The sequence below is a fragment of the Nothoprocta perdicaria genome, unplaced genomic scaffold, assembly GCF_003342845.1.
Source record: "Nothoprocta perdicaria isolate Ctin4 unplaced genomic scaffold, notPer1 scaffold_97, whole genome shotgun sequence".
Taxonomy (NCBI): domain Eukaryota; kingdom Metazoa; phylum Chordata; class Aves; order Tinamiformes; family Tinamidae; genus Nothoprocta; species Nothoprocta perdicaria.
In genome coordinates this window covers 997,126-1,009,605 of record NW_020456276.1, presented here as the reverse complement: position 1 = coordinate 1,009,605, position 12,480 = coordinate 997,126, and the positions used below count along the sequence as shown (strand labels likewise).

Below are 12,480 nucleotides of genomic sequence, written 5' to 3'. Positions count from 1 at the left end.
CCTCGAGCTCCGGTACCTCAGCACCCTGCATCCTTTGGACCTGGCACCTCGGTACCCTGCACCCCTGGGATCCGGCACCTCCGTACCCTGCATCCCCGGGACCTGGTATCTCCTTACCCTGCACCCCAGGAACCCAGCACTTTGTACCCTGCATCCTCGAGATCCGGTACCTCAGCACCCTGCATCCCTGGACCTGGCACCTCAGCACCCTGCATCCCCGGGACCCGGCACCTCCGTACCCTGCATCCTCGGGACCTGGCACCTCCGCACCCTGCATCCCCGGGACCCGGCACCTCGGTACCCTGCACCCCTGGGATCCAGCACCTCTGCACCCCCAGGACCCGGTACCTCAGCACCCTGCATCCTCGGGACCCAGCACCCTTGGAATTCTGCACACTGGTACCCCCTGCGCCTCTGGCACCCTACACCCATGGGACCCTGCTGCTCTCAGCACCCTGCACACTGGCACCCTGCATCTCTGAGGCCCTGCATCTCCGGCATCTGCACCTCCAGTACCCTGCACCTTCAGCCCCCTCTGCTCCAGCACCCTGCACCTTGGCATGCTGCACCCCAATCGGTCTACACCGTGCACCCCCAGCATCCTGCATCCCCGGCAGGCTGCAATCCCAGCAGTCCTGCAGCCCAGACACTCTACAGACTGGAGAGAGAGAAAGAGAGAAAGAGAGAGAGAAAGAGAGAAAGAGAGAAAGAGAGAAAGAGAAAAAGAGAGAAAGAGAGAAAGAGAGAAAGAGAGAAAGAAAAGAAAGATTCCAGCCCAGGGAATGTCCCTACACCAGCTCACCAGTTTGGCCAGTTTGGGGCTTCCCACCCAAAACGCCTGTGGCACTGAAGCTGTTAGGAAAGATTACCTCCTGATAGTACATACTGTACTCACTTTCTTACAGAGAAACTCTGTGGGTCAGGTTTTCACAGAAAACACGCCGCTCTTAAAAGAAATGGGGGAGTCTATCTCAAAACTGGCAAAAGAAAAAGTAAACGAGCAAAAAAGCCTCCTCGCAGGTGCTGTTCCCCATCCTCCACCACCCTTATTTCTCTTGTCTCCAGCAAAAGAAGGATCTCACCCCAGCCCTAATGGACTTCAAATTGTCAGCCTCTTTTCACCTAGTTTGAGCCATAGAGGCCCACACTCCAGCTTTTCTGCCTCTAGAGAAGCTGAGCCCAGGGCATCTGACATGCATGTTCCAGGAGATATGAGCTAGATGGGGAACCTGTAGCTGCGTTGGTGCCGTACTCAGCCTGGGGAGGAGGGAGGCCACCGTGTCATCTCCATGCAAGGAGTATGGGCTCAGGCAGAGCATCTGGGGTGAGGGCCAACACAGCTTCAGGCCATCTCCAGAGAAGAGTGGAGCGCTCTATTAGCAGCAGGAATTTTGGAGTACACTACACAAATACAACTGTGACAGCCCACAGGTCTCCTTATCACCAGCAAGATGCATTTGCCACCAAAGTCATTTTGCATCACACGGCCGGTATTTTGTTGTTGTTGTTTTTGTTTTCTCCCATCCTAAGCAACCTCTATCAGTGAGGAATTGTCACATGGACTATTCACAAGAGACTTCCCAGCTTGGGAAACCTCTGGTCAAAATGACAGTCACGTAGAGGAAGGACTTCTCCTGAACTCTGAGAGAGACCCAACCTGTTGGAGACAACGTGCACAGGAGTCTGCATCCCTGGTGCTGCAGYTTCTTGCCCTGTTAGCCAAGCTCAATCTCCAGCCAAGCACACACCTTGCAAAAGAAAAAGCCGTCTGGGTCTTTGTCAGTTCTTTATGGGAGAAGAATGAGGAATGGGTGCAATTTTGGCCCTAATGAACCCCCCAGGTCACTGCTCTCAGCAGGCGTGTGCAAGGCATCCCCCAACTCCATTTATGGAATATCCCACATGGCAATTATTTATGCTAGAATCTTGTCTCTTTCCACTTCCTTTTGCCCCAAAAGAATGGGAGAGGTGGAGAAAGATGGAAAATAACAATACTAGCATTGCTTTGTTCTGATCTCAGCCAGAACTCAAGCACGTAAAACCTGTCCTCTTGCAACCCGAGACTAGGTTGCAATTGGAAACATGCTGCTTGCAAAATTGCAGGAATATCCTCTACTCTGAGGCTTTCGTGCAGGTGTTGGCTGGAGATGGAGAGGAAAGCAAGCCACACAGTGCAGGCAGCCGATGATGCGTCCTTAGTATTAAATCACTGCAGCATCTCTTGAACAAAAAGAGCCTCATGCTCAGAACAAGCCCTGAGCACAGTGCCAGGCTTTCACTAGAGACCACAAACAAGCAGAAGGGCGGCTCTGTTTATTTGCAGCACATCTGAAGCAGCTCCCAGTCTAAGGGGACAGACATTTTCACGTGGCTAAAGGGGAAAAGGTGCTTGCAGCCTCAGTTCCTCCACATCGCTTGCTCTTCCAGCAGAGGATTAGATACTGCATGTTTTGCAAGTGAGAGCTTCTTTCAGTCCGTGAAATCAGTCTCCTGCTTGCAGCAATGGGCACCTTTGCTGTGGACCATCCGTGCCAGGGCAAGGTGGTGCCGTCAGGCTGAGGGAGGTGGTCTCCCTTTTGCAGGACTTTGAGGCAGCAGGATGGAGAGGTTTGCTCTGCCGTGCTCATCCAGGAGCATGAGTGCTTCCATGTGGCCTGGTAGGATGAGGAGCTCATTCGGCGGTGGTTTCTYCAATGCTAGCACAGGAGATGTCGGCGCGGGACAGGGAGCCTCCAGCCCAGCGAGAGCTCTGCATTACTGGTCGCCCACCTCTGGCAGCTGAGACACGAACAGAGCAAGCGTGTGATGGAGAAACTGGTACTGCTCGCTTGTCTGGATCATCCCACCTCTGCAAAGGGAAAAGCAAGGTCCTGCTGAGGCCTAACTAAAACAGAAACCCCASCTTAGCCCACAGTTTGCTCATCGCTTGGGTTTTGTGTGCACAAATATTCCTGCTTCTGGATTCCTCTGATACAGGTCCAGTGCTCCGTAAGTCCCCAAAGATTATTTGGGTTTAGAAGTGTTGCTGGCTTGCTCAAAATGCAGATAAGCATTTTACTCTAATTTTACTGGCGCTTCTCTTAAAAAAAAAAAAAAAAAAAGGAAATTTTGGGCATCTCTGAGTTCGGAGGGCAGCAGTGCCTGCAGGAGGTGGGAGGCTATGAGGTTTGGTAGCCCAACTGGAAGAAGTAGACAAGCTGGCAGGTTCATAGCCAGCTCCCTCACCCTTCCCACATCTCTTCTTCCAAGTTTTGCACCCAAGGTGACCATCCAAGGAGCAGACCTGACATTGCCTTGAGTACCCACCTATCTATACGGAGACGGCACACAATTCCCAGGATATCCACCTCTCCCGTGTCCTTCAACTGCTGGCAGCCAATCCTCGTAGCAATAAAGCAACCTGTCCGTCCAATTCCTGCACTGTGGGACAARAGCCAGGTCAGACACAGGTAACCCAAGTGCTGCAAGAAAATTCACTGCCCAACCCCTGCTCCAAGCTGGTCCGCTGATTAGCTGCAATGATTTTTGCCATAATTAACTGTCATTGTTTCTTCTTAAAGAGATGGTGGGGTCGTGTGCCAAGCTGTGAGATCTTTCTTAGCCAAGCACTAAGAAACTTGATTGGCCCCGTTTTGCCTCACCAAGGAGGTCAKGGCACATTGAAGAGCTCATCTGAGCCATGCTCTGGAAGTACAGCGGGGACAATTCGCAAGTGCATGTGAGATTTTCCCAGTTGACATTTTCAGGATGACCCAAAAATTGTGCAAGACATAAGGACATGCAGGAGCTAAAGCAAGGGGAAAGCTCTTACCTGCAGTGCACGATGATGGGCCCCTTGGTGGTTGCAGCCTTCAGGGTCTCCTCTACTTTGGACACTAAGTGCAGCAGGGGTTTGGCTGACTCAGGCGTCTGCTGGTCCGGCCAGGAAGGGAAGAAGATGTGTTTGACTTGGCGGCATTCACCTTGGAGCTTCTCCAGGACAGGAGAGAGAGAAATCAGCATGCAGGAGCATTGATACACAGGACTGGGCCAGCAAAGGTGTGGAGTCCTGCTCAGTTATGGGGTGCATAGCTTGCACCCAACTTATCCTCTTTCTCATTCCTGCCAGAGACCCAAGAGAGAGTCAAGGGCCAGGGATACTCCTGGGTCATTTCAGAGCACCTTGCTGGGTTGAGGTCCAGCCATGCCCCACACACCCTCCTTGGACTCCATGTGGAGCTGCAGGTCTTCCCTGACTGTGTCTCTGCTCAAAAAAGCAGGACAGAATGGAACATGTTCCAGCATCAGTTCAGGCAGTCAGCAACAACCATATTGGCTGGTGTCAGCCCATGGTGACTAAGAGAGCTGGTGGGCCAAAGCCACAGACTACACTGGAAGCTCTCGCTACTCTGACCATCTCCACTGTTTCACTAGAGCATTGGGATCTTCATGCATCCTGCTGTCCTTCAGCGTCTGCCAGGCAGAAAGGAGCCCTTCCTCTGGCAGGTAGAACATGAGACACAGTTCTTCAAGACATAGACCCTCCACAGTCCTTGCACATAGCGTTGCCACCCTGCTACAGAGCCCAAGCACTGCCAGGTTCTGTTGGACATCCCATCTTGCCCCATCAAGTGCTTGAACCCACCTGGATGGAGAGGTCCCGGATCACGTACTCCGCACACTCGCTTACCCCCTGCACACGGATGGTGAAGGGGCCATAAGTACCCTCCTTCTCAGGCCAGTAGTGGACGCATTTCTGAAGGCAGAAGGCAGGGGCTGTGACTGTGGAAATGCCCAGGGCACACACTGCGTGTCTGATCTACACTTCTGGGAGCCCTCTGGAAGAGGCATCACTTTAGGAGGAGGGAACTGGGGAATGTGGATGCAGGCTGACAGAGAAGGGAGTGTAAGGAAGAGACAGAGTCCCTCTCTCAACCATCAGATCCCTCTGTACCCTCTCCCTGCCCTCCCATAGTGCTTTCAGGCCCCAGAGCTGTAAACTGATGCCCCTGGGAAAGGGAGAAGGAGCTGAGGATGCAGCCAACACCATACAGAGGTAAGTGCAGCAAAGGGCTGTGCGATCAGGACACCACTCAAGGGCACAACACTGCCTGCTCCCGTGCGAGCCTGGATGCAACATCCGGGAGCTTCCCCAATCTGTGCAGGAGCTGCTTAGCGCCAGAGGGTTGCTGCTCACTGCTGCCTCTCCCAGAGGATGCCCTGCATCTCCTTATCCGACTAGCAAAGCATGCCCAGAGTGGGAAGAGGCTACATGATAAGGAGAGGCTTTGCTGGGCTGTGCAGGAGTGCAGCTGTGGTCTCGTCTCCTGCAGGTCTCCTAGGCCAGGAGACCCCTCTGAAAGCAGAGCAAGCAGGTGCTCAGGTCACTTGTTGAGGGGCCACGTTTGCTCTCATATAACCTTGTTATTGTTGTTATTCTCCCTATCCTCTTCCACCCGTTCCATACTATTCCAAGCTGGGATGCTGTGTAGGGAAGGGACAATGGTACCTCTTTGCGTTCCTGGAGTTTGGTTATCATGACGATGAGCGGCGCCTCCTCCTGCCACACCATCTCCCAGAAGTCATTCACAGTGTTCAGCATAGGCCCCTGCGTGGCAATGTACTCTCGGCTGCGCCCCGCGTAGCCCTGCCAAGCACACGGCTGCTGTCAGTGACCATGAGGAGAGCCTGACATGCCCACCTCTGAGGCACCCCATCCCTCACTGTGCTCTTCCTCCTATACATTTGTTAGGCTGAGCCTTACTAGGTCTTCCCCTGCTAGACCTATTCCTTGAAATGACTTTACAGACATTATTAGGAATCACCAGGCATCATTGTCCTCCTAGACAGGCTGTAAGAGCAATCCCTTGACAAGATTAGTATCAGGCCCCTTGCRAGCGTCCCCAAGTATTGGTGTGACAGTTCCTCGCTTGATGGACATCCTGGAGAGTTGGAGCTCTTGCAAGCAGGGGCATTTCCTGATGTCAGCGTTTCCTCAAGGGCAAGCAGAAGACATTGAGCTCTGTTCTATCTGGGAGGCAGGATAATCATAGATCCCACCAACCCTGCCTCCATACCATGCCTGTGAGGGACATGGCAATACCTGTCATCAAGAGGTATGGAGGTGTGGGAATGCAGGGGACTTGCAACACGATGCCTTGTAAGACAAGGACTGCGGGACGTGGGAAGACTCTTGACCTCCAAACAGACAGATTACTCACCGTGATGTAGTTGGCATTTATGTAGCTGTCTTCCTCCTTGTTCCTTGCCCTCCTCAAACAGACCCGACTCTCAGGATCTAAAAGACATGGCAAGAATTACCTATGGGACTATCTTCCTGAGTAGGCCCATGCCCAACTTCTGTGACTCAGCACCGGAGCCTGGAGACTAAGTCCTCCTTGCTCCACACCATGCCTGGAGCTACCTGAACTTTTCCTGGGACACTCTCTTAGCCCCTCCCTTGCCCCACTTCAGTGTGGTTCCCACAGTGGCATGCAGCCACCCCTGCCCTAACCTGCCCCCACTACAATAACCATGTGGAGCAGCTCACCTGTCAGGCAACAACCCCCAGAGCCTTCCCAAAGTACCTGAGAGGTTTTCCTACAATGTCCTCAGCTTTCCACTCCTCCACCAATGTGGTGCCCAGCTCAGTGCWCCCCAAGGAGCAGCTCTCCACATATTCCCTAGCAGCACTACATACAACCCATGCATCGCGCCATCCAGCTCTTGCATACAGAGAGCAGGACCAGATGCAACAGGCTCCAACGGGCACTCAGGAGCATCTTCTCTGGTGCCAGGGCTCCTTTCACGATTGCACACACACACCATGCACAAGCCTCTGCACGTGTGACACCGTGGGAGGCAGGGTTACCCACTGGGGAGGATGGTTTTGTATCTGTCCTTGGATGCATGTCCAGGGATCTCCAGCTGCTCTGGATTGATGAAATTGGGGGGTATTTTCTGCAAGAGGGAGAACGGCTGTGAGGAAACGTGCAKTTCAGTTGCTTCCCTCTCCTTGCCACAGCAGAGCCAGTGCCACATGCCAACCTTCAGACAACAAGACACTGACCCAGAGACCTACTAACATCACCCAAGAGGTGCCCTCCTGGTATAAGTGCTGTCCTTACCCAAGATGTGGCAGGACACCTTCCAGAGATGCCAACTTGGGAGAGCACTCTGGCCACGGGAGGATAGGCCAGGCTGTACCAGGAGCTGTGCATCAAGGAGGGGACAACAAGGGCTACCTGGGGCATCTGCGCTCCCTTGGTCCCCACAGTGCTCCCTGATAACAGGCACTGCAGGGTGCAGTTGACTCAGGGCCTGTCACCTGCAGGGTGAGACGTTCAGTCTTCATTGAGCCGTGGCCCCACTGCAAGAGCTCCCATAGCCGYGCTATCCCACACCAATCTCATGCAAGGAGGCAAGCATCTCACCGAAAACTCCTCCTGGAGCTCCACTAGGCTCTGGGCACGTTGCTGGAGCTCCTCTTTTCTCAGYACGTGGCTGGACGTCCTCAGGTACTTCAGCGTGATGTCCCGTGGTGTGCAGACAGGCTGAATGGGCTCCACATTCCCCAGTGAGCTCATGTCCAGCATCAGTGACACGTTGGAGCCCCTCCTGCAAAGCAAAGGGGTACCTTGACCCCTTGCTTGGCTCCCCACATGGATGTAGGGCCCAAGTTCTGCCTCTCCATGACAGACAGACAGTTCATCCTTCCACAACTTCAGTTAGAACTGCCCCACACCAGGCAAAAGCCAAAGAATAAGACAAGATAAGGAGAGTGGATAGAGGAAGAATCCAAAAAGACAGTTGTTCAGGAGGACACCTATGGAAATAGCTGCTCTTCTGGTCATTTTCCTGGAAAGACCCTGAAAGATGCTGTTCAGTTTTGATCAAGGCTGGCTTATGGACTGGTCATAGTCGCCTCCTTGTTTGCACCTGCARCTGCACTGCAGCAAGCAGTGGGCTGGACTGGGAGCAGGAAGCYTGGGGCAACCCAAACCCTGGACCAAACCTGAAGTGTAAAGCATACAGCTGTGTTGAGCTCTGGAGGAGCTGGATGTGCTGCAAGTCCCCAGGGAGGGCCAGGCTACCTGCCTCACTCCTCTGGCCACCAGGAGTCCAGCCTGCTCGCGCTCACCTCTCCTGGAGACGCACGTGCTTCTTAGCAGAGGGACTGGCCTTGTCCATCTCGTCCAGGTCCGTCCTGGCAGCCCGGGCTGTCGTGTTGCCGTTATGAACTCTGGAGCATGCCTGTACCATGCTGTGCCAGCCACCAAGCCCTTGTCCTGAGGTACGGAGAGTGGAAGCAGGTGGCACTGGACCCCCATTGAATCAAGGAGCCATTTGAGAAGAAGCAGCTGGAAAATACAAGGCAGATCTAAGAGATTGCATTATGAGACATGAACTCCCTTCCTGATGGCCCACAACGAGACTTTCCCTAGGCAAGGGACAAAGTTTTGGTTCTTAGCTGCCCTGTTCCCAGGCTTCCATCACAGCATACATGGGGACAGGCAGGTGCCAGAGGACAGTTCCCGGCATGTCCAATCCGTGGAGCCTCCTCACAGTGCGAGAGGCTCTACCATGTGGAGAGCCTCTCCACATGGCAATGCCGTGTAGATCCACACTGGTGGCCTTGGGCATGGCAAGGCCCCCAGGAGGCACACACTGCCACATGCTTCCAGCCCTTCCCTGCAATACATACTTTGCCCTGGGGATATGATGGGAAGGAAGGGCAGCTGGCGCCCACCTGAACAGCACTGTCCTCTAGGCCACATAGCCCATGGCCATCCCAGATGGTCAGCACTCAGCAGGTGGGACATGGACAAGCTATGAACTCCCTAGCTTGGCTAGGAGAGCACCAGCCGCCCAAGGCCAGACTGAACCTGGAGGGAGACAGCTGAGTGCATCACAGATTGCCTGCCCCCACTGYTAGGAGACATGAAGATGGAGCCAGCAGGGCCAGGGTGGTGCTCTGAACAGCCACACGGCCCTGGGGAGGAAGAGAATCTGCCTTGTGACAGCCACCTCCATCCCCTGGGTCTCAGTAACCAACAAGAGGAAACAGCTTTAAATGGGTGGTTGGTTGAGCAAGAAGCTATAGGGTAACATGGGTGGAGAAAGGTGCCGCGGCTATAGCACCATCAGCCCTGGGACATCAGCCCCTGGCAAGGACCCTCTCTCCTGGCTGGTGTTCCCTGGGACCTGGTTGTTGTCACCTGTGGTTAATGCTGATTGATTCCTGGTCACTATGGGGGCACAGCTCCCCATAGTGAAGGCAGCATCTCATGGACCTCAGATCTTCTCGCCTCCAGCGCCCTGCCTGCTCAGTGACCACAGGAAGGATATGGATCCAATTCTCATTCCAATTCTCATACAGGAAGCTAGGCACAGGTTGGGGCGCCCAGATTCACAGCATCCCCAGGGAGTCTTTCAGAGGACTAGCCCCATGTGAGACCTTTCTCCTAAGCCAAAGCTATCCCTCATGACTCTCCGATGTATGGAGCATTCCTGTCCCAGGGAGCAACCTATCTAGAGGTCCCCGGCACCATATGCACCACCATCATGCTCCATGAGGACACCCTGTGGAGGCCAACGCCATCAGCATATTCCTGAGCCAGATAGGACAAAAACTGCTGCTCTCCAGGAGACAAAGCACGAAAGGGAAGATCCTAGCTAGAGACAGCAAGAGCTTTCAACCCCAGAAGCCATCCCCTCCCATGCCAACCGGGAAACATCTGGGAGATAACCCAATCAAGGTGTTAGCATGGCTGGGGGGCCCTGGCAAGAGCCTCAGCTCCTGAGTCCTTGCAAGGAGAGGGTCCCCATCACCTATACCCAATCCCGAGCTGGTCACATCAGCCATGTCCTGGGGCACCTGCATTGCCCCATGAGCAAGCACGTGCTCGCACCCTGTAAGGTGCCCAGGATCCGGTGCTGGCAACAGGGCTCCCATCTCCAAAGGACATCACGGGGCCCCAGGACCTCCAGCTACAGGCTCAGGTCTGCCTACCTTGTGCCCAAAGGCATGGGCTCCTCAGGCTTGCAGGAGCCGCGTGCGCCAGCCTAGCACCACGGTTTGAAAGCGTTCAGGAAGCTGCTTATCAAAGGAGCTGCTGCCTCTGCCGCTTCCTCTCGCTCCGTCTCCCCCACCCTGCCCGCCGCCCACGCGCGCAGCGGCCGCACGGGCTGCAGCTCCGCTCCGCCGGCCKCCTGCGGCCCCGCTCCTGCCCGGGGAACCCTCGGCTTGCTGGGCTGCCTCCGTGAGCTTCTCCGATGGGACTGGTGAGGCTCTCCCAGATGCCCTCTGTGTCCAAGGCCTCTGGGAAGAGGGTGAGAGAGATGCTTCATGTGCCCTGCATGGCAGGCTGGTCCTGCCAGTCTGCACCAGGCTGCTGCATGGAGGCACCTGGCCATAGCCAGTCCTCTGGACTCTGCACATTCCCTTTCCTTGTCCACTGCCTGCCGGGCCTTATCTCAGTGCTCCCCACGCTCTGCGCCCAGCAAGGTCCTCATGCCACCCCTCCAGGATCCATCTCTGCATGTGTCACCCCCCAGGCCACCTCTCCAGAGCATCTCCAGGAGCAGACACATGGGCCCCGCTCTCTCCAGCAGGGCTGGAAGGCATTTGGAGTTTTGGAGCAAGGTCACCAGGGAGGACACGGCTCCAGGTTTGCCCTCCTGGCACTGCACATCCTTCCTGCRCCAGCCTGCTGAGCCCCTTCAGACACCCGCCCGCTTTCTCGTTGGCCTCCACCACTCTTCCTGTTTATCATCGCCAGGGCTCTGCGGAGAGAGACACTTCATAGCCCGTTTCCTTCCTCTTCCACCCCCGTGCAGTGCTGCAAGGTGCCCCGCTTGCTCCCCAGGCCCCTGGCCCTGGACGTTGCGCCCTGAGCACCTTCACCCCGCGGTGCTTCCTGCGCTACCGACAGCTCCTCGCTCCCCTGGGAGCTCCCGCGTGCCCCAGGCCACCGCCAGCCCCGCTCATTGCAGCGAGCGGARACTTCTTCAGGATGTGCCGTGCCCCCAGTCGGAGCTCTTGAGGAATTAACGCGTTTGTGTGTGTGTTTTCAGGGATGCGCGTGCAGGGGAGGTGCCAGAACAGAAGAATTTCATCCTGAAAACAAACAAGCAACCAACAAAAGCAACAGACAAAACCAACCAAAAATAACAACAAAAACAGCATCCTAGCCTAGAGCTAAGATTTTACCCTGGAATTACCCTGGGAAGTGAGGCAAGCATGAATCTTTCTGCCTCAAGAGCTGTCAAACTGGAAGGCCTAAGCTCGGCCGTTTGGAGCCCCTTGGTGGGCAGAAGAACCATGGGCATATTCTGCATTCCTGCAAAGAGCTCAGAGAGCAGGAGACACGATGGCAGGGCCACCCCCTCTGGGGATCAGAGCGTTTCACACTTACTCTGTCACGATTCCACTCCCTCAGGGCTTCCATTTCCAGCAGGAATTTCAGAGCTTTACTATGAAGCCCTGAATTTTGTCCCTTGTATTCCAAAGGAAGCAGGACTCTATCATCAAAACATGAGCGGTTTTTTGTTTGTTTGTTTGTTTTTCAGAAAAGAAAACAGAGTCAGGCTGTAAAAGCAGCCTGGAAAGAAAACTTTAATGGAGCCCTGTGCTCTAAATTAGGGCACAGGTTGGTCAGAAGGGACCTGATGTGAGCCAAGCAAGTGCAAGAAGCATTAGTAGCACCTGCCAGCAGGACACCCCATGGGAACCCAGCTGCTACACACCAGGAGGGGAAAACTGAGSTGACGAAAGGGCAGGACACTCCCTACACAGAGGAGAAATTGAGGCACAGAGTCCCCTTTGTCTGAAATAGGTGTTCAGGGAGATCTTGGCAGCAATCACATTTCCTCCTTGCTTGCCTTCTGGCTACTGAGATCCACTGACCGGCTCTCAGTCGGATAGGGAGGATGTGGTTCTGGTATTCCCACGTCTCTCATGRGTTTTAACAAGAGGAAACACCATCCAGAGAATTCAGAGCCCATTTTTTCCTATAAAATACTTTATATATCAAAGGGAATAAGAAACGTCATGCAAAGATCTCACCAGCACTTGCCCATGAYACATCAGTCCACATGATTTGGGAGCACAACAACAGACAAGGCTAAGAGTTTCCTTGCATACTGTCAATTCTTGAGGTCCTACTCAAACCCATATGGCTAATTTTAAGTTTCCCAGGACCTGGCTTTGGCAGGACTCATCCCCACAAGACTGCAGCTATGGGAGTTTTGTTTCCCTACTGATACTGTCAATGGGGAACATAACCTGCAGCCCAAAATGCACTGATAAAGAGATTTTTCTGGCAGTTTCAAAACAATTTGCATTCCCTTTGCAGAATGACCTGTTTGCCTTAGAGGATATGTCACTCCTTTGCCTCAGTGGAAAAYGAAGCACTGGGGTAAAAAAGGGAAATGGAGATCCCAAGACACCATGTGTCTTCTGTCTCCAAAGCAGCAGTTTCAGAGAGCTCATGCTTAGGA

The 12,480-nt window shown here is 54.2% G+C and overlaps 1 protein-coding gene across 1 annotated transcript; it reads right to left on the bottom strand.

Annotated features, from left to right (window-relative positions):
- Positions 1-2,754: 2,754 nt before the first annotated feature.
- PTPN7 (protein tyrosine phosphatase, non-receptor type 7) lies at positions 2,755-8,248 on the bottom strand. The gene is made up of 9 exons (XM_026053071.1): positions 8,120-8,248; positions 7,413-7,596; positions 6,855-6,939; positions 6,201-6,277; positions 5,489-5,626; positions 4,625-4,735; positions 3,812-3,969; positions 3,307-3,420; positions 2,755-2,848 (listed from the first exon to the last, which is right to left on the bottom strand). The coding sequence occupies exons 1-9, from the start codon at positions 8,239-8,241 to the stop codon at positions 2,755-2,757; spliced, it is 1,083 nt and encodes a 360-aa protein (XP_025908856.1). The 5' UTR covers positions 8,242-8,248.
- Between the last annotated feature and the right edge of the window lie 4,232 nt (positions 8,249-12,480).